The 25,473-nt window shown below is 58.5% G+C and overlaps 1 protein-coding gene across 11 annotated transcripts in view; it reads left to right on the top strand.

Annotated features, from left to right (window-relative positions):
- The window catches only part of KIDINS220 (kinase D interacting substrate 220), a 61,689-nt gene extending 37,085 nt beyond the window's left edge, over positions 1–24,604 (top strand). For 2 of the 11 annotated variants that reach the window (XM_059660593.1, XM_059660594.1), the window contains exons 23-32: positions 721–899; positions 1,995–2,221; positions 4,003–4,116; positions 4,831–4,887; positions 8,174–8,209; positions 9,620–9,652; positions 17,421–17,549; positions 19,104–19,202; positions 20,090–20,323; positions 21,727–24,604. In XM_059660593.1, the coding sequence (XP_059516576.1) occupies positions 721–899; positions 1,995–2,221; positions 4,003–4,116; positions 4,831–4,887; positions 8,174–8,209; positions 9,620–9,652; positions 17,421–17,549; positions 19,104–19,202; positions 20,090–20,323; positions 21,727–22,953 (2,335 nt within the window). In that variant the 3' untranslated portion in view covers positions 22,954–24,604. The remainder of the gene's footprint in view (positions 1–720; positions 900–1,994; positions 2,222–4,002; positions 4,117–4,830; positions 4,888–8,173; positions 8,210–9,619; positions 9,653–17,420; positions 17,550–19,103; positions 19,203–20,089; positions 20,324–21,726) is intronic. The other 9 variants (XM_059660600.1, XM_059660601.1, XM_059660602.1 and 6 more) reach the window with 7 other exon arrangements.
- The last annotated feature ends 869 nt before the right edge of the window (positions 24,605–25,473 follow it).

The following is a 25,473-nucleotide window of genomic DNA, read 5'->3' on the forward strand; positions in this document are numbered from 1 at the left end:
ATGTAGTTTGACAAAAAGTGTTTGCTGTTTTTTAATGAATATTGCTTTTTCCATGCAAGACCACTGCCTGATACAAAAGTGTTTTCCTATATGAACAACTGTGTAAAAATTCTGCATAATAGGCATTAATTTGCTATTTAAATGCTAGGTGACATGCTGGGTCAGTACTTACTATGCCCATTGGTGAGATGATGCTTGTCCCTCTGTGTCCCTCTATTCCTCTGCGTTTTAAATATGTGCAGTAGTAAGTACATATTTCCTTTACAACAGAAAACAAAGCCTTTCCTAAAACAAAATCTGTGCTGACGTTCTCGTCTGTGTAATTTATTCAGACATTGTTCTTTATGTCTTCTCTTTGCAAAGGCAAGACCCATGGTCCCCTGTGCAGGCGCAGGCCTGAGAGCCAGTCGGATTCGCTTTCCCGGTCCTGTGGCTCCAGGCGGCCGGTTAGCTGCCCCTTCACTGTCCCCGGGAGGTGCCATCCGCGTGAGCTGCGCGTTCCTTCCAGCCTGTTTTCCTGGCCCACGGCGCCCTGCGTCTGTCAAAGGCAGCCCCATCGCACCCACTCGTTTCTTTACTACTTTTAACTGTGCCGCCTATTTTTTTCTTTAAAAAGATTTTGATGGCAGCAAAGGATCTAATGTGCGATTTATTTTTATGTAGAATTTGCCTTTCTCGTGGTGACATTAATGATCTTTTTCATTTCGTTCTCGTTTGAAGAATCTCAAAGAGCATTCCGACGACTAAGGACGTGGAGCCGCTGCTGGAGATAGACGGGGACATCAGGAACTTCGAAGTGTTCTTGGCTTCGCGGACGCCTGTGCTGGTGGCTCGAGACGTGAAGACCTTCCTGCCCTGCACCGTGAACCTGGACCCCAAGCTGCGGGAGATCATCGCCGGTGGGTGCCAGCGGAACGTTCGTTTTCCTTCTGGGAAGCTCTCAAGTGTTTCCCGTTTTTAGCAGCTCTGTTCATGACTCCTGTGCCGTGAAACCCAGAAATGCTGATTCCCGTCTCCGCGGGAGGACAGGGCCCGGCGTGGGGTCCTGGGGCGGCGGGAAGAAAGGGCTGTTGGTTAGCTCCCCACCCAGCCCCCTCCTTGCTTTGGAACCATTCCCGTCCACGTCGGGCCCCACCGTGGCTGCCGTCACTGGACTGTCCTCTCTCCCCCTCCTGTCCCTAGTGGCTCTCACCCGGAGGGCACGGAGCCTTCATCCTGAGCCTGGGGACTGGCACGGGGGGCAGTGACAGGAAGTTGTGGGGATGATTTAAGTCGTCCTGAGGCACCACTGTGCACAGAGGCGCAGACACAGCCTCTGTGGAAATGCACGGCCTTCGTATGACGGGGCCCTCGCGGCCCAGCCCGAGTTTCCAGGAATGATGGGGCGAGAGCCCGGGCCCCCCGTTCTGCTCTGGGGCAGAGGGCCGTGTTGTTCAAGGTGGGTGCGCCGTGCGCTTCCCAGCCGGTCTCCGCTGGCCCTGTGCCCAGCCCCTCGGCGAGGTGAGGGCATCCGTGCCCACGCTGAGCCGTAAGGGTGCCAGGGCAGTGCAGCCAGCAGCTGGGCGAGGCAGAGGCAATGTGTTCTGGTGGCTCACGAGAGAGGTCGGGTGGAGCAAGAAGCTGCGTGCGGGGAGCGGGGCTCCTCTCTCGGGCTGAGCTTCCGGAGTGTCTGCCTCCCCCGCGCAGGCAGAACGCTTCCTTCCTTTTTTAACCCTCACCTGAGGATGTTTGTGGGGAGAGTGGGAGAGAGGGGGCAGAGAGAAACATCATGTGAGAGACACATGGATTGGTTGCCTCTTGTACGAGCCCTGACCGGGTCCCGGGCTGGGGAAGAGCCTGCAACCAAGGTACATGCTCTTGCCCGGAAACGAACCCGGGACCCTTCGGTCCGCCGGCCGACGCTCTATCCACTGGGCCAGTGAAGGAGCAGGTGCCAGCTGCTCTGACGACTAATGTTCCACTTTCCCTTCCTTCGGGACCACCTCGCCTTCCAGATGTCCGCGCCGCCCGAGAGCAGATCAACATCGGAGGCCTGGCGTACCCCCCGCTGCCCTTGCACGAAGCTGCCCCCAGGCCCGCGTCCGGCTACAGCCAGGCCCCGTCCGTCTGCTCCTCGTCCACCTCCTTCAACGGCCCCTTCGCAGGGGGGGTGGTGTCCCCACAGCCGCACAGCAGCTACTACAGCGGGATGACGGGGCCCCAGCACCCCTTCTACAACAGGGTGAGCAGGAGGCGAGTCTCGTCTCAGAACGGGGCTGGGAAATAGCAGACGTCTTCTGCTGCGGGTGCTGTGATTATTTTGAAGCTGTACTTTAGCTTTAAAATTGGGGAAAGTTAGGTTTAAATTTAACATATACGATATTTTAAACTTACAAGAAGGTTGCACGTTAATGGGTCTCAGTGTCAGTTGAGTCAGCGTTGGGGCGCTCCTGGCTCTTCGCTTCCCAGCCTCGAAGGGGAGCCCTGAGGCTGCTGCAGGGCCTGCCCCGTGGACTTTTGCATTTTGCGTGTCATTCACGTGGGCGTTGGAACAGTGTAAACGCCAGTTTCTGCAGGAGCTCAGTAGCCCTGTGTTCAGTATGTGGTGCAGCTTCTACATGGAGACGCTCATGGGAAACACTGCGTGTGGGGCTCAGACGACTTGGCCGCGTAACAGCGCCACAGCCATTTCCAATGTTCCACGTCGCCTCGGCACGTGTGGCTGCGACTCAGTGGGAGCACGTGAGTCTTGCTGGAGAGATGGAAGCACAGTCGAGTGCCCCGGGGTCCGGACCCTGCCAAGTTCAGTTCTGTGGTCTCCCTCTTCAGTCCAATTCAAGAACACGGGCTAGTCTTCCGAAGCCACGCGCATGGCACACGAAGTCCACGTGAGCCAGGGAGGGGGTTAGAGCCAGAATTCCAATTACATTTCCCGTTGGTTGAAAGCGTTGGCCACGTGAGTCGTTAGCCGCACACCCTCGGTGCTCGTACGCGGGCCGCTGCTCGCCTGGACGAGGGGTGCCGGCCGCAGCTTCGGCGGAGCAGGGTTACTTCCCAGGCCCCAAAGCTGCCGAGCTGGGATTAAAACGGCTCCGTGGGTCAGGGGAGGACACTTGAACTTTTGAGACCATGAAGCTATTTTTTTAAAAATTACCAAACCATCTAGGCTGAGACCTCATGTTCACTGATTTCATGTGAATAACAATCATGTAATACTTTAATAACATTCTATTACTTTTAAAACATTTAAAATTCTCTCATGGTTTTAGGTCTAGTTACTTTTTTTTCTAGTTATTTGAGGTTTTTAATCAGAAAGTAAAAGAAGAATAATTTTCTTAAAATGGCAGGAGTGAAAGCGGTTATTTTAGTGTATGAAGCTTGGAGAACTCTAATCTTTGCCTTTAGCCCATAGAATCTGACAGCTCCTGTTAACAAGAAACTTGTTACAAATAAAAGCTGTAGCTACAACTCGCCTGAACAGTGGCTTCCCCATCGAAGATATGCCTGCTTACGTAGAGCTAGCGAAACCCCAGGAACTTGGGCTAGCAGGTATTCCTGGGGGCCACGGAGGCTGTTCTCACATCGTCCAGACTATTTTGGTCTTATTTAAGGCTAACCTTTTTTTTTTTTTTTTTTTTTGGTAAAGAATAGTTTTCTATTAAGATTCCATTCTGCTTTTTTATAAGAGATTGTGTTAATACTTATAAATCATTTAGAACCAGACACTTGGTAATTAGCCCATAAAATTATTAATATGAAGAGAAACTCATGTGTCAAATTATAAGGTGTAAAACTTTAGTTGCTTAAAAAAAAAGCTTTGAGTAAATCAACAGTGTAACAATTTAAGTGATATGTCAAGTTTGGGGTTTGGTATCGGGTAGAATATGAGAAAGGCTTTTTTCTTTTGTTTTGTCACTTGCATTAAAGTCTGTATGTTATTGTTTAGTTTCATTTGATAAGTCTCATTACCTTTGATTTCCGTGATTGTTTATCCCACTCTTTTGTTACGTGTTTTTTCCATAGCCATTCTTTGCCCCATACCTTTACACGCCACGGTATTACCCTGGCGGTTCCCAACATCTCATCTCACGTCCAACAGTAAAATCGAATTTGTCCAGAGATCAGAGCAATGGCCTAGTAAGTATAAAAGGGTAATAACTAAAGTGTCAATCTAATGAGAACCATCTAGAACATTGGAGGTGGGTTATTTCCTTTCTGTAGAAAGAGAATGAACTTGTTTTGTGAATAGTTGAGGAAACGTAAGCTATTACTAACATAAAATGCATTTGTTTTCATTCTGTTGACTCTGTGGAAGGGGCCGACGGGCAGCCTCGTGGGTAAATTGAGATGCTGGCAGCCAGCGTGTCTGCTTAGAATGCAGCGTTTGTCACCAAACGTAACACACGGCCTTTACTTCTGCTGATTTCTACTGTCTGTTTAAAGGACATGCACGTGTGGTGTGTGTATATATGTCAGCCCTTTTGTATGACAATCAGGGGACGTGGAAAGAACGCAGTAAGCTAATGGCAGAAAGTAGGTAGGAAAAGGAAATTATTCAAATCTAGTTACCTTTGAATCTAATCCAAAGCAGTATGTTTATGGCTAACATACTAGGTGTTCCTGATGATAAAGTTTGTTAAATAATTTACATAATGTAAAAAAGGAAGTCCCCGTGAGCATATTGTTATAAATTGGGAGGAAAAGATGGAGGGCTTCGCCTTCTATGTAAACGTGAAATGTTGTCACTGAAGGGAACGGCAGGTCCCCTCCAGGTCTCGGTGTTCGGTGGTTTTAACGCCACGTTCGTTCATCTCCCAGTTTGCCCCTCACACGCTCTGTTCTTGTTGCCAGGAGGTTATCAAGGAGGACGCTGCGGAGGGGCTCGCCTCGCCCACCTCCCCCCCCAGGGTAATGCGTGTGTGTGGCGTGGCACCGCCTCGCTCGGCCCGGCACTAACAGCACCGCGTGTGGCAGCAGCTGCTGCTAATGACCGTGCGTGTGGAGTGACTGAGCGGCCGCTGTGCCCGTGTCCCCGCTCCCCTGGCCGAGCCGGGAGGGTAGTGACGGTGGGAGGAAGGGGCCTCCGGGGGCGGAGCTCCGTTCCCTCTGCTGGCTCTTGAGCCTCCACGTGGAGAATATTTTTGAAAATAGTCCACACCCCCCGAGGCTGCAGAAAGCCGTGCCGAGCGAGAGGGCGAGGCCACCCGTGTCTTCGTGGCTCATCCCGCCTGGGTCCGCACTGTGGGCGCCTCGTGTACACGGAGCCCTGCTCTCAACCGGTACTTATCAGAGCAGCTTCCAGACGCCCACATTGCTGCTCAGCTGGGGTGGCCCCCGCCCCCATTACAGGCTCCAAACCAACGCAGGCAAACAGACGACTAGGAAGTCGCTGTGTGTCTTTATCATTCAAGGCCTCATACTTAAAAAACACGTTTACTGCATGGGCCTTAGACTCTGCCCTCACTTCGATTTATGTACAGAGCGGTGTGCCATGTAGAGAAGATCCCGTCAGCCTGAGGCTGCCTGACGGTCCATAGCGCCGGACTTACTGGGATCAAGTGCCATCCGAGCTCATCCATCATGTTTCAACTTGAAACATGCATTTGGGAAGACAGTAGCTTTTTACTTTACTTTTGAGTTAACGTTAGTGAGAGAGAGAAAGGGAACTGCTTTGGTGTTTTCATTGAGGGGTTGATGATTCTTTTAAAAACATTGACATGTAGCTGAAGCGTCTGCGTGACTTCAGTTACCCAGGAGTGACAGGCACAGGAGCCGTCATCATCCACTTGGTGCTGGAGGAGCCTGTGGCCGTGGTCACTGCACGTGGCAAGAATGGCTGTCAGTTCCGCCAGGGCCTTCAGTGCGAGGACCACGCATGCAGGGCCGTTCTCTGGGCAAAGCCCTCCCCAACCCGATGGAGGTCAGAAACCGTGGCCTCCGGTGGCCGTGCAGCCCTGCGGACACAGCTGTCCCGAGCTGACGATGGGCACAGAGGCGGAGTTAGTGCCCGCAGGTCCTCAGGGCCGGGGAGGCGGCAGCGAGTGCGCTGAGCTCCGAGGAAGTTCCTGAGCTCGTCCAGAAAGGAGCCCGGGACAGGGCCGGGCGTCCCGGCGGGCGGGGCCTGTGTGCAGTGATACCCGCTGCTGCTGCTCTCTCACGTGGAAGGTCCCTTTGGGACCCGCTTAGTGAATAACAGATACTCACCGAGCTTCTTTGCTTTTAAGACATTAACAATGACAGTAGCTGTAGATGTGTTTTGTAGCCTAGTCGCAGTAGACACTCGTTCAAAGCCAACCTAAAAGCAGTGGTGGAAATGGGGGGTAGGGGGGCTGCCATCTGCGGACTGTCAGCCGGCACCGCTGAGCCAGCGCAGACGCAGCGGACCTGAGAGGTTTAGCCTCGTGGCCCCGGGTCTCCGGTCCTGGGGGGACCCTGTGCCTCTGACGGAGCCCCTCTGCTCGCTCAGCTGTCCCTCCAGCGGATCACTGGGTGACGAGAGATGCTGGCGGATGCGTCAGGAGCGCCACACAGTTTTTGACAGATCGTCATTACAGACAGAGCGATGAGTTTACAACAGACACCAAGAGAGCGGATGGTCAAGAGCTAGCCAGCCACAGCCTGTGCCGCAGAGGCGGCCCCGAGGCGACCCGCCGCCTGACGAGCTCATGAGCTGACGAGCAGGCCCTCAGGCGGACCGTGGTTCTCAGCCAGGGTCACTGTCGTGGGCGGATCTGGTGAGGCCACCACGGACTTGTCAGGTGAACTGCAGACAGGCCAGGGGTCCGCAGCGGTGGGGTGTACATACAGGCCTCCGTGCTAGCTCCCCCACTTTCATAGGAGAGCAAACGTCCGCCGGATCTGACGGCCGGAAGTGACCCTGGACCAAGACACTCCGGGTCGCAGCCGGGAGGGCCCGTTTCTCCCCCCGCGGAAGCAGAGGAGCCCTTTTGGCCTGAGACCTTCATTAAAAACCAGACTCCGGGTTATAAAACCAGGAAAGCTAGGAGCCTGGCCCCCGGGACCCGCCTTTCCTCTCGCGGGTCCTTGGAACGCGTGCCCACGGCCAGTCCTGCCCACGGTCCGAGGACCACCCGGGGCTCTGTGAGACTCACCCCAGCAGTGCAGGCGGGGAGCGCCCGGGGGAGGGGAGCCCACGCGGCCCGACCCCCATGCCAGCTGCCTTCGCTGCTCCTGCGGCTCTGGGCCTGTCCGCCGTGGTCAGGTCTGTAATGGAACAGGTGCTGCCGTGAGCACAGGACAGACCACGCAGCCTCTCAGATGCTCAGCCTCCTCGTCCGGGCCACGCACACCTGCCTCCCGGGTCCCCTGTGAGCATCACGCAGCCTCGGGCGCTTTATACTTAGTCGTCATTGTTATTCCGCCCACAGCGAATGCTTTGATGGAGCGTTCTAGACACGGGCACTAAAGCCCCTGGTTAAACCCTGGCTCTGCCCGCTCAGTGGGCTCGGCCTGTGTCTGTTGATCTGGCCGCAGAGGTGTCAGGCGCTGCCTCCTTAGAGTCTGGAGGCTCCGTGGCATCTGTGTGCCCCACGTGCTCTAACACGTGGGAGCTTCCCCGGGCTCTTCTCGGTGCTCCCGTCAGCCCCGCCCGCCGGGGAGTGGCCTCCATGGCTCTGCCTCCCCCGGGGCTCCTCGGGCACGTGTTGGGGTGTCTCAGGGCTGCTGTGCGAGGACTGTGGTCGGTTTTACTCAGGTCTCCGCTTTGCGGGCAGCTGGGTCTCCCGGAGCAGCCTTTCCCCCGGGAAGGCTGACAGCGTTTCTAGACCCTGCCTGTCATCCTCCTCGCTTCAGCGTCGCGGGCACTGCGGCCGGGCCCCTGCCAGGCCCTCCTCTCGGGGCAGGGAGCGGCTCTCAGGGCCACGAGTCCCTCTTCCAGCCTCCGCCAGCTTCCTCGGGGTCACCCCTCCACCTCGCTGAGAGGCATGGGGGTAACCGGTCAGCTCGAGGGACAGCACAGTGTGGGTGTGAGGAACTCCGGCACGGCCAGTGCATCCCTTCGTTAATAAAGGGGTCAGAAACCAAGGCCTTGGTCTTCATGAACAGTCCAGTCAGTGCCCAGGTGAAAAGGAAAAAAGATGGGCCTCAGCCGTGGACGGCTTTGTTTCCACCACTGGCTTAGACCTGGCGACGTCCGAGCAAATCACGTCCCAATGACGTTGTCTCTCGTTGCCAGGCGCAGCCTTGGACGGGACAGGCGCAGATGCCGTGGGTAAGGCGGGCGCAGCGCCTCGGCTGACGTGACTGAGATAGTGTCACGGGAGCGGGAGGGGGTCGTAGTGACATCGTGGAAATGTTAGAGCGCAGTTAAAGTAAAAAATAACAAACTCACACTCATGGCAGGTGTTCGTTACTTCTGTGTTTTAAAACATTGTCCTTAAAATGCGGTGCTGAGCCCGTCTGTCGCTTTGACCTAATTATTGTCTCTCCCTGTGCGAGAGGAAGTGACATTTTGCAGCCAGGGGAGCTAACAATAGCTTTCTTCGGTTTGGGTCTTCGTGGTGAACCGACTCCCTCAGCACCGCTTCTGATAGTTTCCTAGTCTCCACAGATACACGTAGTCACTTTGTAAAGAGCCTCCTTATCATAAGGTCGATGCTAAGCCAAAAACAAGACGTGAGAGGGAGACTTCGCTGGGCCTGTTGCCATCACCTGGGAGTCGGGGCTGTCAGCCCTGGATTATTGTGACCATTTAAGAACCTTGACCATCAACCTCATCGGCACAGAAAAATAGCTCATGGCAGTGTGTCTGATTTGAATGAGAGTTTTCAAACCTCCATCATTGCCATGGCCAGTGTGGCTCAGTGAGTTGAGCATTGTCCAGTGCGCCAGAGGCCATGGGTTCGTTTCCTGGTCAGGGCACATGCCCAGGCTGTGGGCTCGATCCCCAGTAGGGGGCGTACAGGAGGCAGCCAGTTGATGTTCCTCTCTCACCGATGTTTCTCTCTCAAATCAATAAAAACATATTTTAAGAAAACAACAACCTCTCCATCACCAGACTAGTTCTGCTAGTCATAGTTGGCAGGGCTTTCACCCTCCGATGGTGATGGCCTGAGCTGCGAGGCCGTTAAGGCCTTTCTTTTTAAATGGTATCTTTTTAGTGCAGTATGTGCTTCATGCCTAACGAAACAAAACACACATTTGAAAAGTATGGTTTTGAACATTAACTACAGTGTAGCTAGAGAATATTTCATTTTATGACGTGATCATGTGAATTCCAAGTATTTAGATCTTGTTAAATTGGTCTGCAATAAATCATTGCATTTTTTAATCAGAATATTTAACAATTAACTTTAAACTTGGAGGTAGTAGGATTATTGACTTTTCATAACAAATTTGATTTACCTGGTTTTTTTGTTGAATGTATGGCCAACGATTTCTTCTTTTCATAGAATATAAATTCTAATGAGTGTGCAGTTTAAAAGCTGCCAAGCCGTGTTAATGAAACGGAACTGCGGGGGTGGGTGGGGGTGGGTGCTCCTCGCTGGTGCTGCGTAGAGGAGGGTTGTGAGAGTGGGGGGGGAGGACAGGGTGCTGCCTGTGTTTATTATATTATATATACTTGTATCGATGTTTTGCTTTACACTCGTGTCCTTCATTCTGTTTTATTTCTCCCCTGAAGCTGTGTGACTGTGGGTTTAACACGCAGAGACAGGTACCGACACTTTCAGTGAGATCTTCCTTCTCCTTCGCCCGCTAGACGCAGCCTGGCGCCTCCCTGCTGGGCTGTGCGCTCGCCCGGCCGCTCCGCCGGGGCCTCTTACTAACCAGCTGCTCGCAGCCTCTGCACGCACCCCCCCAGCCAAGCCTCTCCGCTGCCTCCCCCTTCACCAGGCTGTGTCCGTGTAGCCCTAACTTACACGCTGACGCTCTAGTGCTCACCAAGGTGATTTCAGTCTGTTTTGTTAACATTACTTTGGCCAGGAGACATCTCAGTTTGTGTGCACTTTGACATTTGTACTTAACAGTTTAAACAAACTAACATCGTTTGCATTCAATCTTTCGTGTTAGAAAATGTTTTAAAAAGAAATTGTGACGTGTGCCGAAATGATCTGTTCTTGACTTACAACAGGCGATTTTCAAGTAAGACGCACGATAAACTCTGAGTGTTGCCGTTCTGTGTCCCAGTAACCGACCCGCTTCTTACTGAGTGTTTCCCTGATAAGTCGTTGCGTTTGCTTTTTCCACACTTGTTCTCTTCCTCCCTCCTTTATGAGATTCACTGGGCACCAAACTCATTTCGTTACCCGTGAGCCTGACAGGAAAGGCCTGCAGGGATGCCTCCTCCTCCTCCTCCTCCTCCTCCTCCTCCTCCTCCTCCTCCTCCTCCTCGAAGCGCACTGTGCGGCTTCACTCACTGACAGCTTGCCTCGCTCCCGATCACGCGGCCGACAGATAACTGCGTCAGACTAGAGCTTTGAGGGAGCTACAGGGCAACTAATTTTCACCAAAGAAGCAAAAAACATACACTAGAGAAAGGAAAGTCTCTTCAACAAATGGTGTCTTGGCTACTGTCCGTAATGCTGCAGTGAACAGAGGGGCACATAGAACTTTAAAAATCAGTGTATTCGGCTGTTTCAGGTAGATGCCCCGAGGGGGTGTGGGTCACGGGTAGATGCCCTGAGGGGGCGTGGGTCACGGGTAGATGCCCCGAGGGGGTGTGGGTCACGGGTAGATGCCCAGAGGGGGTGTGGGTCACGGGTAGATGCCCAGAGGGGGTGTGGGTCACGGGTAGATGCCCAGAGGGGGTGTGGGTCACGGGTAGATGCCCTGAGGGGTGTGGGTCACGGGTAGATGCCCAGAGGGGGTGTGGGTCACGGGTAGATGCCCAGAGGGGGTGTGGGTCACGGGTAGATGCCCCGAGGGGCGTGGGTCACGGGTAGATGCCCAGAGGGGGTGTGGGTCACGGGTAGATGCCCAGAGGGGGTGTGGGTCACGGGTAGATGCCCCGAGGGGCGTGGGTCACGGGTAGATGCCCTGAGGGGGCGTGGGTCACGGGTAGATGCCCTGAGGGGGTGTGGGTCACGGGTAGATGCCCCGAGGGGCGTGGGTCACGGGTAGATGCCCTGAGGGGGCGTGGGTCACGGGTAGATGCCCTGAGGGGGTGTGGGTCACAGGTAGATGCCCAGAGGGGGTGTGGGTCACAGGTAGATGCCCTGAGGGGGCGTGGGTCACGGGTAGATGCCCTGAGGGGGTGTGGGTCACGGGTAGATGCCCTGAGGGGTGTGGGTCACAGGTAGATGCCCTGAGGGGTGTGGGTCACGGGTAGATGCCCAGAGGGGGTGTGGGTCACGGGTAGATGCCCTGAGGGGGCGTGGGTCACGGGTAGATGCCCAGAGGGGGTGTGGGTCACGGGTAGATGCCCAGAGGGGGTGTGGGTCACAGGTAGATGCCCTGAGGGGTGTGGGTCACGGGTAGATGCCCAGAGGGGGTGTGGGTCACGGGTAGATGCCCAGAGGGGGTGTGGGTCACGGGTAGATGCCCTGAGGGGGCGTGGGTCACGGGTAGATGCCCAGAGGGGGTGTGGGTCACGGGTAGATGCCCAGAGGGGGTGTGGGTCACAGGTAGATGCCCTGAGGGGTGTGGGTCACGGGTAGATGCCCAGAGGGGGTGTGGGTCACAGGTAGATGCCCTGAGGGGTGTGGGTCACGGGTAGATGCCCCGAGGGGCGTGGGTCACGGGTAGATGCCCAGAGGGGGTGTGGGTCACAGGTAGATGCCCCGAGGGGTGTGGGTCACAGGTAGATGCCCTGAGGGGGCGTGGGTCACGGGTAGATGCCCAGAGGGGGTGTGGGTCACAGGTAGATGCCCCGAGGGGCGTGGGTCACGGGTAGATGCCCAGAGGGGGTGTGGGTCACGGGTAGATGCCCAGAGGGGGTGTGGGTCACGGGTAGATGCCCAGAGGGGGTGTGGGTCACGGGTAGATGCCCAGAGGGGGTGTGGGTCACGGGTAGATGCCCCGAGGGGTGTGGGTCACAGGTAGATGCCCTGAGGGGTGTGGGTCACGGGTAGATGCCCTGAGGGGTGTGGGTCACGGGTAGATGCCCTGAGGGGGCGTGGGTCACGGGTAGATGCCCCGAGGGGTGTGGGTCACGGGTAGATGCCCAGAGGGGGTGTGGGTCACGGGTAGATGCCCAGAGGGGGTGTGGGTCACAGGTAGATGCCCTGAGGGGTGTGGGTCACGGGTAGATGCCCAGAGGGGGTGTGGGTCACAGGTAGATGCCCTGAGGGGTGTGGGTCACGGGTAGATGCCCCGAGGGGCGTGGGTCACGGGTAGATGCCCTGAGGGGGTGTGGGTCACAGGTAGATGCCCTGAGGGGGCGTGGGTCACGGGTAGATGCCCAGAGGGGGTGTGGGTCACAGGTAGATGCCCTGAGGGGTGTGGGTCACGGGTAGATGCCCTGAGGGGTGTGGGTCACGGGTAGATGCCCAGAGGGGGTGTGGGTCACAGGTAGATGCCCTGAGGGGGCGTGGGTCACGGGTAGATGCCCAGAGGGGGTGTGGGTCACGGGTAGATGCCCAGAGGGGGTGTGGGTCACAGGTAGATGCCCTGAGGGGTGTGGGTCACGGGTAGATGCCCAGAGGGGGTGTGGGTCACAGGTAGATGCCCTGAGGGGGCGTGGGTCACGGGTAGATGCCCAGAGGGGGTGTGGGTCACAGGTAGATGCCCTGAGGGGGCGTGGGTCACGGGTAGATGCCCAGAGGGGGTGTGGGTCACGGGTAGATGCCCAGAGGGGGTGTGGGTCACAGGTAGATGCCCCGAGGGGCGTGGGTCACGGGTAGATGCCCAGAGGGGGTGTGGGTCACGGGTAGATGCCCAGAGGGGGTGTGGGTCACGGGTAGATGCCCAGAGGGGGTGTGGGTCACGGGTAGATGCCCAGAGGGGGTGTGGGTCACGGGTAGATGCCCCGAGGGGTGTGGGTCACAGGTAGATGCCCTGAGGGGTGTGGGTCACGGGTAGATGCCCTGAGGGGTGTGGGTCACGGGTAGATGCCCTGAGGGGGCGTGGGTCACAGGTAGATGCCCTGAGGGGTGTGGGTCACGGGTAGATGCCCTGAGGGGTGTGGGTCACGGGTAGATGCCCTGAGGGGGCGTGGGTCACGGGTAGATGCCCCGAGGGGTGTGGGTCACGGGTAGATGCCCAGAGGGGGTGTGGGTCACAGGTAGATGCCCTGAGGGGTGTGGGTCACGGGTAGATGCCCAGAGGGGGTGTGGGTCACGGGTAGATGCCCTGAGGGGTGTGGGTCACGGGTAGATGCCCCGAGGGGTGTGGGTCACGGGTAGATGCCCAGAGGGGGTGTGGGTCACGGGTAGATGCCCTGAGGGGTGTGGGTCACGGGTAGATGCCCTGAGGGGGCGTGGGTCACGGGTAGATGCCCCGAGGGGTGTGGGTCACGGGTAGATGCCCCGAGGGGTGTGGGTCACGGGTAGATGCCCAGAGGGGGTGTGGGTCACAGGTAGATGCCCTGAGGGGTGTGGGTCACGGGTAGATGCCCTGAGGGGGTGTGGGTCACGGGTAGATGCCCAGAGGGGGTGTGGGTCACGGGTAGATGCCCTGAGGGGTGTGGGTCACGGGTAGATGCCCAGAGGGGGTGTGGGTCACAGGTAGATGCCCAGAGGGGGTGTGGGTCACAGGTAGATGCCCTGAGGGGTGTGGGTCACGGGTAGATGCCCAGAGGGGGTGTGGGTCACGGGTAGATGCCCCGAGGGGGTGTGGGTCACGGGTAGATGCCCTGAGGGGTGTGGGTCACGGGTAGATGCCCAGAGGGGGTGTGGGTCACAGGTAGATGCCCTGAGGGGTGTGGGTCACGGGTAGATGCCCAGAGGGGGTGTGGGTCACAGGTAGATGCCCTGAGGGGTGTGGGTCACGGGTAGATGCCCTGAGGGGGCGTGGGTCACGGGTAGATGCCCAGAGGGGGTGTGGGTCACGGGTAGATGCCCCGAGGGGTGTGGGTCACAGGTAGATGCCCTGAGGGGTGTGGGTCACGGGTAGATGCCCAGAGGGGGTGTGGGTCACAGGTAGATGCCCTGAGGGGTGTGGGTCACGGGTAGATGCCCTGAGGGGGCGTGGGTCACGGGTAGATGCCCAGAGGGGGTGTGGGTCACAGGTAGATGCCCCGAGGGGTGTGGGTCACAGGTAGATGCCCTGAGGGGTGTGGGTCACGGGTAGATGCCCAGAGGGGGTGTGGGTCACGGGTAGATGCCCAGAGGGGGTGTGGGTCACGGGTAGATGCCCAGAGGGGGTGTGGGTCACAGGTAGATGCCCTGAGGGGTGTGGGTCACAGGTAGATGCCCTGAGGGGTGTGGGTCACGGGTAGATGCCCTGAGGGGGCGTGGGTCACGGGTAGATGCCCAGAGGGGGTGTGGGTCACAGGTAGATGCCCCGAGGGGTGTGGGTCACAGGTAGATGCCCTGAGGGGTGTGGGTCACGGGTAGATGCCCTGAGGGGGCGTGGGTCACAGGTAGATGCCCTGAGGGGGTGTGGGTCACGGGTAGATGCCCAGAGGGGGTGTGGGTCACGGGTAGATGCCCAGAGGGGGTGTGGGTCACAGGTAGATGCCCTGAGGGGTGTGGGTCACAGGTAGATGCCCTGAGGGGTGTGGGTCACGGGTAGATGCCCTGAGGGGTGTGGGTCACAGGTAGATGCCCTGAGGGGTGTGGGTCACGGGTAGATGCCCTGAGGGGTGTGGGTCACGGGTAGATGCCCAGAGGGGGTGTGGGTCACAGGTAGATGCCCTGAGGGGTGTGGGTCACAGGTAGATGCCCTGAGGGGTGTGGGTCACAGGTAGATGCCCTGAGGGGTGTGGGTCACAGGTAGATGCCCTGAGGGGTGTGGGTCACGGGTAGATGCCCTGAGGGGTGTGGGTCACGGGTAGATGCCCAGAGGGGGTGTGGGTCACGGGTAGATGCCCAGAGGGGGTGTGGGTCACGGGTAGATGCCCAGAGGGGGTGTGGGTCACGGGTAGATGCCCCGAGGGGGTGTGGGTCACGGGTAGATGCCCAGAGGGGGTGTGGGTCACGGGTAGGTGCCCAGAGGGGGTGTGGGTCACGGGTAGATGCCCAGAGGGGGTGTGGGTCACGGGTAGATGCCCAGAGGGGGTGTGGGTCACGGGTAGATGCCCCGAGGGGCGTGGGTCACGGGTAGATGCCCAGAGGGGGTGTGGGTCACGGGTAGATGCCCAGAGGGGGCGTGGGTCACGGGTAGATGCCCAGAGGGGGTGTGGGTCACGCGGCAGTTCTGCTCTTACTTCTTGGAGGAGCCCCCGTGCTGGTTCCCCTTCCGCCCCCGCAGTGGGAGGGTCCTTTGCTCCTCGTCCTCCCAGCACCTTCCTCTTCTCCCTTGTGGCCAACAGCGTTCTAACACGTGGCGGGGGTCTCTGTGCTTTCCTGTGCGTTTCCCTCGTGACTAGTGGTGTCGGGCGTGCTTTCATGTCCGTTGGCCATCTGTGTGTCTTCCTTGGAGAAGTATCTGTGTAGTCCTCTGCCAGTGACCGGGTTTCACGGTTGTCACTGGGTTGTCTGAGCCCTTGATGTAGTTTGGGCATTCGCCCCTATTGGACTTGTTTGTTAATACCTCCTCCCCTTGGTGGCTTGGCTTTTTGTTTTGTTGATGTTTTTTGGTTTTTGCTGTGCGGATGCCTTTTAGTTTGAACTAGTCCCATTCATTTATTTCCTTTTACTTCCCTTGCCTCTGGGGTCAAGTTCACAAAAGCCTCTCTCAGACCAAGGTCCATAAGTGTAGTGCCTATGTTTTTTCTATGTGTTTTATTGTTTCAGGTCTTATCGTTAAGTCTTTGATCTATTTTGTGGATCTTGAGAGTATCACGCGGAGTGAAATGTGTCAGATGGAAAAAGACAAGAACCTGTGGTTTTACTCACGCGGATGTCAAACAGCACAAGCTAGTGAACAGACACAGAGAGAAGGGTGGTCACCTGAGGGGAGGGGCCGGGGAGGCGAGAGGCAGGGTCCAGGCCTGTGGCGAGGGGCCCGGGCTGCGGGCCGAGCACGCAGGAGAGTAGACGATGTCTTACTATCCAGTCACGTGCCTGGGATTCTATGCTGCTAACCAGTGGGCCGCAGCGAGCGATAAACTTACAGAAGGCACTTCAGTCCCCACGGAGGTGGGCTCCCACTGAGTGCAGGCGTGTGCCTCCAGGCTGAGGGGCTGTCTAGAGAGGTGAAGACGAAATGACCGAAGCAGTCGTGTTTTGCTGTTAGTATTTTTGAAGCAGTTGAACCTCAGGCTGCACACTGTGGCGTTTTCAATGTAAACTGAATAAACTCTGAATAGACGTGCTTGGTGCAGTGTCTTCCAAGTCATCAGTGCCCAGACGTTTTCGGGCCTGCCTCCGGCCTGTGGCCTCGCGGAGACGGCCTGGCTCTGCGCCACGGGGTCTGGTCCCCCGGCTGCGCGGGGAGTGGCGAGGTGCTGTGCGCTGTGTGTGCAGCTTTACTCGTCAGTTCATAACAGAGTGAGGCTGTGCGCTGAGGTTAGATAGTCCTCACCGGCTGGGCGCTGATGCCGCGAGTGGCTGTGTCACACCTGCCTTTGTCCTGGTGGTGCTGGAGGAGGCAGGCGAGGTGTCCGCTTCCCTCTCCTGGAGCAGGCGTGTCTCATTGTAAGAGGAGGCCGAAGGCGAGGCAGGACAGGTCGTTTGGAACATTAACCTCCATGCTGGTGGGTTTGTCTTCTCTCTGTGGTGCTTTTGGTTTCTTTAAACGCTTCAGAACGAGAGCAGGGAAGGTCGAAGCTGTAAGACCCAGAAGCTGGGGTTCTGGTCCAATGTACCACGAACCAGCTGTTCATCCCGTGACTCCGGGCCTCAGTGCCCATGCCTGTAACACGGAGGCTCCTGTGTCGTCGACCCCAGGCAGATCCTCTGTAGTCTGTTGCACATTCAGAAAATGTTCTAAGTAAATTGCAGAATGACTGTTATTTTGACTTTTCTTTGAAAGGAGACCGTGTTTTAATGGATTGTGTCTACTTTCACTTGTGTAAAGAGGAACCTGCCTTATAGCTACCTGGTATCGAACAGCTTCTTGGGGGAAGTTTAGTCCTGGGGACGGCCAGGATCTGAAACTACTGAGCCCGTCTGAGAGACGGGGAGGCCCTGGCTACCTCTGAAACCACCCCCGGGCTTCCCTGGGTTGTATCTGGGCTCAGTCACTGCCCCCGAGTTCCCTTAGCGCCCGCCTGCTGCAGGGCGGCCTGGGCTGGTTTGCAGGACGCTCCCCTTGGGGTGTGAGCAGGCGTGTCTGCGCTGTAAACTGTAAAGGCTGCTCGAGGGGAAGGGCGGCCACGGGTCCTGCCCCAGCCACACGCCCTCCCAGCTCGTCCTGCATTGAAAACACTCGACTCCGTCGGGTGCTTCAGTGTAGCCTCCTGGGCCTTCCGTTCACACGTGTTCTCCACGCTGTTCCAGGGGCCGGGCCCCGCCCCCGGCGCAGGGTCGCTGAGCGCCATGACCGTGGACGCCGTGTGCGAGCGGCTGAAGCAGATCGAGGGGCTGGAGCCGAGCATGCTGCCCCAGTACTGCGCCACCATCCGCAAGGTGAGGCCCCTGCCCGCCCGGGGGAGGGCGTGGGGGGCACGGACCTGGGCACCAGCGCTGCCCACGCAGCCTCCGCCGGTGCCCTCAGTGCCTCGTCCCTCGGGGTCTGGGTGGTGGGAGGCGGGAGCTGCGTGGCAGGGTCACTTTCAATGGCCGATCGAGGGCGAAAGGGCCGCCTTTGGCTGCACTAGCTCCTGCTTCTCATGCAGCCCGGAACCCGGGAGGCCTGTGCTGCCACATGTCCCTTCTGCATGTTTATCTGTGACTTAACATGAGAAAGGCAGCCATGCTCTCGGTTCCCCCGAATTCGCATTTCCACGTCCTGCAGGACTTGGGGTCCTGTCCCGTTGGACAGAGCTCCCGGGTCTGGGTGTGCTAGGCCGGCACAGGAGGAGGCTCCTCTCCGCAGCGTGTCCGTGCCCTGCGGTTCCCGGGGCTCCTCTCCGCAGCGTGTCTGTGCCCTGCGGTTCCCGGGGCTCCTCTCCGCAGCGTGTCCGTGCCCTGTGTTTCCCGGGCCTCCTCTCCGCCGCGTGTCTGTGCCCTGCGGTTCCCGGGGCTCCGTCCGCAGCCGCTGCGGAGGCCTTTCCACCGCGAGAAGCGGTCAGAGGCGCAGCCAGCCTCAGGGGTGCGGCCCGGGAGCCCCTCCTGCAGGGACTGAGCAACGCGGTGCCGCTGGGCCCTCTCCTCCGCCCAGCGAAGGGCCAGCCTGTGAGCCGGCCGCGGGCTGGTCTGGGCTGTGGCAGTGGCGGCAGGCCCGGCCGGGGCCCGGCTGGTGTCCTCTCAGGCGGGGCAGCTCGGGACCCTGCGTGCTGACATGCTCCCATGGGCGGGGCTTTCTCCCCGCTCAGCGCGTACCCGCAGGCCTGGCTCTCAAAGCCCCCCCCCCCGCCCCCGCCCCCCCCGCCCCCCCCCCCCCCCCCCCCCCCCCGGCAGCTGCTGGCCCCTGCCCCGCTGCCGTCCTCCCGAGGCGGGGCCCCGGCCGCAGCCCCAGCTCCCGTGCACCTTCCCCGCCTGGTTCACTTGGAGACCGGGCAGCGTCAGTTCCAGATGCGGGCATCCCGCCATTCCCGCCCGTGGCTCAGGGCTGTGGGGAGTCAGACCTGCCTGTGAAGGGACGGTCGTCCTTTCCCACGTGGGCGGCTGGGGCTGTGTCTGCGCCGCCTGCTGTGGCTGAGAAAGGTGTGAGGGGGCCTCGTGGCTCTTCCTTCGCACAGAGCTCGGGCGGCACTGCCCGGCCGTGTCCCTCCTGCAGCTGCTGTGCACGCTGGGGTGTGACAGGTTGGAGGAGAGAGGAGCTTTGCGGCTGCTCCTGGCGGGCGGTGGTGCGGACAGAGCTGGGGGGCCGCCCCTGGCCTGTCCCCGAAGAGGTGGTTTCGCTTGAGAGTGAGGACGCGCGGCCGTGGTGTTCGCCCCCCCCACCCCCCCCCCACCCCGCTCCCTCAGTCAGGTGGCCACGCCTCCTGGTCCCTAGGCCTGTCTGTGCTGCGCGTAGGAGCACTGACCCCCCAGTGACCCGGAGCCCGTCACACCTCTTCCCTCCGTCCTTGTCCTCAGGCCAACATCAACGGGCGCGTGCTGGCGCAGTGCAACATGGACGAGCTGAAGAAGGAGATGAACATGAATTTCGGAGACTGGCATCTCTTTAGAAGCACAGTAAGATACTTGATATTCACCGCACGGCATCAAGCTAGTGCCAGGGAGTGTGGTCTCGACTAGACAGATACATCCGCGGCTGCTTAGAAAGCAGGAAAATGCGTTTGGCCCGTCGGCCCGCCTGTGTGCTCCCTGAGGCAGGACACAGCACGCGGTGGCGTGGCCCCTGGCCTTTCCCGGGAACCTGGGAGAGGCCCCTCCTGCTCCCGCTTCCCCTTGGCCTGCCTCTGGTCAGGTCTGAAGCCTCAGGCCGTGGCCTCGGGTCTGTCCTGGTCAGGCCTGCGGCCCTCACAGCCAGAGTCCTTATGTCTCTTCCGTGTCTGATCGCCCTCGGCCATTCGCTCCTCACTCCCAGCGTCCCCTGGGCCACCTGCCCCGCCTGCCTCGGCCAGGACCCCGTCCAGCAGGCTCAGCAGAGCCCCCGGCCTTGCTGCTCCCTCAGCTCTGATCCCCCTGCTCCTGAGGCTGGACTGGGCCCCACGCTCCCTGGGGTCCGCCCCCCCCCCGTCCCGCCCCCACCCCTGCAGTGGTTCCTGATCACAGCTGCTTTCTCTCGGGGGGCGGCGCCCAGCCCGGCTCCCACGCCCCAGCTGCCTTTGGTTTGGCTCTTCAGTTAACCTGAAACTAAAATAGTCACATCACATACAAGGACCCGACCTTCCTCCTCTTAGTGTTCAAGTGAAGGTGAGCGGGTACGGACACGCTCCCTGGAAATCCACTCACTGGCAGGACGTGTGCTTCTCATTTCCGGTAGAATAACTTTATGTTTGATTTTTAAAGTAATTTTTGATGCTTCTAACCTGTGCCTTGTCGGTGCGGATGTGAGTGGCACTTGTCCTGCGAGGGCTCTGGACACGGACTGTGGCTCAGTGGCCTTGTCCTTGCAGGTGCTGGACATGAGGAGCGCGGAGCACCAGGTGGCCGCGGAGGACCTCCGCCTCCTCAGCGAGAGCCACAGCGGCCCCGCGCCCCAGGGGGAGGCAGCGCGGAGGCCCCCCCACGAGCTGCCGCACACCGAGCTCTCGGGCCAGGCCCCCTACACCCTCAACTTCAGCTTCGAGGAGCTGAACACGCTGGGCCTGGACGAGGGCGCCCCGCGGCCCAGCAACCTCAGCTGGCAGGTGGGTCACTGTTCTTCACGGGACCGAGGGGGGCGGGGGGGGGAGGGCCAGGTCAGCTCATCGGCTCTGCCGGGGCACGAGGTCGTCACTCAGAAGCCAAAGCTCGGGGGCTGGGACCCGTGAGAGCCGCGCAGACAGGAAGCCGGGCTGGTGAGGGCGCCGGGGCTGGCTGCTGGGGTTCCGCCCGCGTCCTTGATTCTTCACGTCTCCTCTTCTCCGTCTGTTCTTTCTGCTCCTCGTTTACTAGCTTCTCTGGGATCAACAGCAAGTCTGACCCTGACACTTACCTGGGAGCCCTGGCCCGTGTGGCTCGGTTGGTTGGGTGCCGTCCTGTGGACCGAGAGGTCGTGGGTTCAGTTCCCGGTCAGGGCACAGGCCCGGGTTGTGGCCTCGGTACCCAGTGGGGGGCGCGCAGGAGGCAGCCGATCCATGATTCTCCCTCATCATTGCTGTTTCTCTCTCCCTCTCCTTTCCTCTCTCTGAAATCGATGAAAGCATGTTCTTGAGTGAGGATTTAAAAAAATAGAATAGACAAATAAACAACCCTTCACACTGGGAGCCGATCTTCTAAAAATATTTTATTTCTCTGTTTACAAGACCTGCCTGTTGGCTCACGGCTCCCCTTCCTGCCGTGGCGGCTCCGTGTTTACCTCCTCTCCCGCCTCCAAGCTCTGGGCCCTTTAAAGGCTTTGTTCTTTTTCTTTTCTTTTTTGCGTTTTGAGTGTATTTTCTTACTCTGAATTGAAATTTGACAGAAACATTGTATCTTACAAGTTGAGAAAGGTGTTTTGTATTTTTAAACATACATTGAAGATATGAGTATTTTGTTTTTGAGATATATCTTTAATCTTCTTTCTCTTTTCAAAGGGGAATTTTTACATTTTATCAATGAAGTTGGCGTTTTCAAAATAAAAGTTAAAAATTTGAAGTTTTGAAAACAAGTGTTAAGATTATTTGTTAACACAACCTTTAGTTTATACTTTAAAATATAAAACTAATTTTATTAAAATTTATATAAAGTTTTCTATTAACAGGAAAATTATCCATAGTTCACAGCTTTTGTTAAACTATCATGCAGAATTCTTTTTAAAAGTGAGGACTTTAAAATTCTTAGTGTACACATATATTTCCTAAGCTGGCGTTTACTATGCCCCTCCCTTTTTTAAAGGTGGAGAGTTTTGTGGTTTTTAAAATATATATATTTTTATTAATTTCAGAGAGGAAGGGGGTGGGAGAGAGAGAGTCATGGATCAGCTGCCTCCTGCTCGCCCCATGTGTCCTGACTGGGAATCCAACCCTGACCTCCGGGTTCATAGGTCGCCGCTCACCCCGAGTCACGCCTGGGCTGCCCGCCCCCCTGTTTGCTTACCTGAATCCGTACGTTGTTTTCTCTGTCTTCACAGTCGCAGACGCGCAGAACCCCCAGTCTCTCGAGCCTCAACTCCCAGGACTCCAGCATCGAGATCTCCAAGCTGACGGACAAGGTGCAGGCCGAGTACCGAGACGCCTATAGGGAGTACATTGCGCAGATGTCGCAGTTAGAAGGGGGGCCGGGCTCCACGGCCGTCAGTGGCAGGTCCTCCCCCCACAGCACATGCTACCTGGGGCCCAGCTCCTCGGGGGGCTCCATCCACTCCGCCCTGGAGCCGGAGAAGAGCAAGGACGGCGACCCGAAGCCGGAGGACGGGAGGAAGCCGTTCCTGCTGAAGAGGGCCGACGTGCTCGATTACTCCTCGTCCGGGGTCTCCACCACCGACGCCTCCCCCCTGGACCCCATCACCGAAGAGGACGAGAAGTCCGACCAGTCCGCCAGCAAGCTCCTCCCGGGCAGGAAGTCCTCAGAGAGGCCCAGTCTCTTCCCGACGGACCTGAAGCTCAAGGGCGGGGGCCTGCGCTACCAGAAGCTGCCCAGCGACGAGGACGAGTCTGGCCCGGAAGAGTCCGACCACACGCCCCTGCTCCGTGACGACAAGGACAGGAAGGCCGAGGCCCGGGCGGAGAGGGCGCCCCGGTCCCCGGAGCGCAGCGCTGAGCCCATCCGCACCTTCATCAAGGCCAAGGAGTACCTGTCGGACGCCCTGCTCGACAAGAAGGACTCGTCCGACTCGGGCGTGCGCTCCAGCGAGAGCTCCCCCAACCACTCGCTGCACAACGAGGCGGGCGACGCCCGGCTGGAGAAGGCCAACCTCATCGAGCTGGAGGAGGACGGCCCGGGCCGGCGGGGGCTGCCGCGCAGCCTGAGCGGCCTGCCGGACCCCGGCCTTGCCCGCATGTCCATCTGCTCCGAGGACAAGCAGAGCCCGTCCGAGTGCAGCCTGATGGCCAGCAGCCCCGAGGAGGGCTGGCCCGCCGGCCCGAAGGCCTTCAACCTCAACCGCACGCCCAGCACCGTGACCCTCAACAACAACAGCGCCCCGGCCGAGCGGGAGGGCCCCCGGGACACGGCCCCGGTCCTCCTGCGGCCCAGCCCCAGCTCCACGGCCCTGCAGAACGAAAACCTGAGGAGCCTGGCGCCCAAGCGGGGCCCGCGGGCGAGCTACGCGCGGCTCTCCAAGGAGTCCTCCGAGCTCCTGGCCGTGGCCGCTGCCGACAGCACCGGCTTCGGGGAGGAGAGGGAAAGCATCCTTTAGGGAGCCCCGCAGGATGGCGCCTCGAGGTGTGACAGCTGACCGGGTTGTGGGGCGAGGGCACCCTCCCATTCGCATCCGTGACGCGCGGCCGTGGGGGACGGACACGCTCCGCACCACAGGAGGGGCCGCTGCCGGTCAGCCTGCCTCGTGGCCGTAGTGATAGAAGCTTTCGGACTCACTGTTGTTATAACTTCCATTGGCACAAACCCCACAAAAATGTTTGAGACGATCGGAGTATAAAGATGGGTCGGTGTCTTACCTGCATGCAAAGGCTGTCATTTGCAGAGAAAACGGCCCCCTCGGGCCGCTCCCGTAGAAATCCGCTCCCAGGTGTTGGAGGGGAGCTCGCTGTCAGGTGAACCGGAGCCCCGTTTGCTTTTAGGGGAAAAGATAAGGATTGACGGGCACGGAGGAGCCCAGAGACGGACGGCAGGTGGAGAGCTAGCGCAGCGACACCACCTCAGTAGTCAGGTTGCTTATCAGAGGGTGTTTAACTTTATGTGGAAAGTACATGATAAAGGGCTTCAGAACTGATGACAAAGTGGGCCCAGAGCCCCAAAGTAGCGCCTCGGGAGCTGTGGTGTGGCCTGTAGGGCGGGCGTAACCTCCCCACGACCTGGACGCTCTTCTCTCCAGTCTCAGACCGGCTCCCAGCACGGCCACCGGCCGGGACCCTCCAGCCTGCCCTGTAACTTCAGATTGTGAGCCCAGTGTCCCTCTGTGCCCGGGACCCTCCAGCCTGCCCTGTAACTTCAGATTGTGAGCCCAGTGTCCCTCTGTGCCCGGGACCCTCCTGTCTGCCCTGTAACTTCAAATTGTGAGCCCAGTGCCCTCCGCCCCTAGCAGTGAGGAGGAACCTGACTTCTTCTCGGGGGAGTCGGAGCTCAGCGGTGCTCATGGCTGAGAGCAGGAGGAAGTGGTGCGTCAGGGCAGTGACATTTAGGCAGAACTCACCCTGGCCTCCTGTTCCAGGGCAGAGCTGAGAAACTTCATCTTCTAAATCCGCATGTTAATTCTGGGGGATCCTAAGAAGGAAGAATGTTTTAAAAAGTTGAACAACATACAAAGCAAGGGTGACAAGAGGGCGAAGCTGTGTGGCTGTGGCCGGGCACGGCTGTGGACAGAGGAGGAGGGCATTGGAGGTTCCATGGCGCGAGGCCGTCTCCCACCCCCCCCCCCCCCGCCCGCCAGCGCGAGGTCTCTAACCCCCGTAGATGAGTTCCTGCAGGTCGCTGGTTGCTAGATGTTAGTTGTGACTGTAGGTGTGTGAGTACCTGGATCTAGTGTCACACTGTGATGGTCTGTCTTCACGACCTTCACTCATGTGCTGAGTAAGTTCTTAGCTTGACAAGTCATTGCACGACTAGTTGCTGTTTGGGGTCTCACTGCCCGAGGCTCAAGTGTGTAACTTTTTCTCACGTGTGTCTGTTGCTCGGCCCCAGCGGTGTCCTAGCCAGTCAGGAGCACGAGCGCGTGAGGGTTTCTGTGTGTGAGCCGCAGGGGCGTAGTCAGTGGTTACTTCAGAGGCAAAGCTGTTCCCCCCGACGAGCAGGCGCGCTCAGTGGCGCTGTCGGGGTTATGCTGCTTGTGATGCTCCCACCGTGGTATTCGGTGCACTAGAAACTAGAAAAATAAAGAATATCGCATGCTAGTGTGGCTCCGAGTGTTTATTCACTGCGGGGGTGACGGGCTCGTTTTGTGTTGGTTTTTTCATGTGTCTGGAGTCTGTTAGGGGCGTCCAGGCGCAGAGCGCAGCCAGGTGCCGGCAGCTCTGAGCCGCCCACAGTCCCCGGGAGAGTGCGGCTCTCGGTCCGTCCAGTGCACGCGGAGCTCTCGGCGGTGCCGGCGGCGGCTCTGAGCCGCGCACGTCTGTTGCTGCAGGAAGGAGGTGGTCCAGGTCCTGGGGCTGCGATCATTCGATGAGCCACCTGGGGAGGCGCGCTCCTCCGCCCACCACAGCGATCAGCAGACCTGGGCCACGCCGGCATCCCGGTTATCTGCGGGTCGGTGTGTCTGTGTCTGTGTGTGTGTGTGTCTGTGTGTGTGTGTCTGTGTGTGTGTCTCTGTGTGTGTCTCTGTGTGTGTCTCTGTGTGTATGTATCTGTGTGTGTGTGCATGCCTGTGTATGTATCTGTGTGTGTCTGTGTGTGTCTGTGTGTGTATGTATCTGTGTCTGTGTGTGCGTGCCTGTGTGTCTCTGTGTGTATGTATCTGTGTGTGTGTGTGTGCATGCCTGTGTGTCTGTGTCTTTGTGTCTGTGTGTGTGTGTCAGTGTGTGTATTTATAACGTGTAGCTCGGCCTGGTTCACACGTGCAGAGCTGTGTTCGGCCGGTGGAACATGCTAGGGAAGAACACCGGTGCCCTGACCTCGTAGCCCTTCGTCCCGCAGCGTCAGTCCTACATGTTGGATAAGCCACGTGACCTTCGCTGGAAGCCAGACGGTCTGTTCATGTGGGACCAGTTGAGCCAGGCCCTTCCCTGGGGCGTGTGGGGCGGCGCGGGAGGGACCAGGAGGGATG

This window comes from Myotis daubentonii, chromosome 12 (genome assembly GCF_963259705.1).
Source record: "Myotis daubentonii chromosome 12, mMyoDau2.1, whole genome shotgun sequence".
NCBI classification, from domain to species: domain Eukaryota; kingdom Metazoa; phylum Chordata; class Mammalia; order Chiroptera; family Vespertilionidae; genus Myotis; species Myotis daubentonii.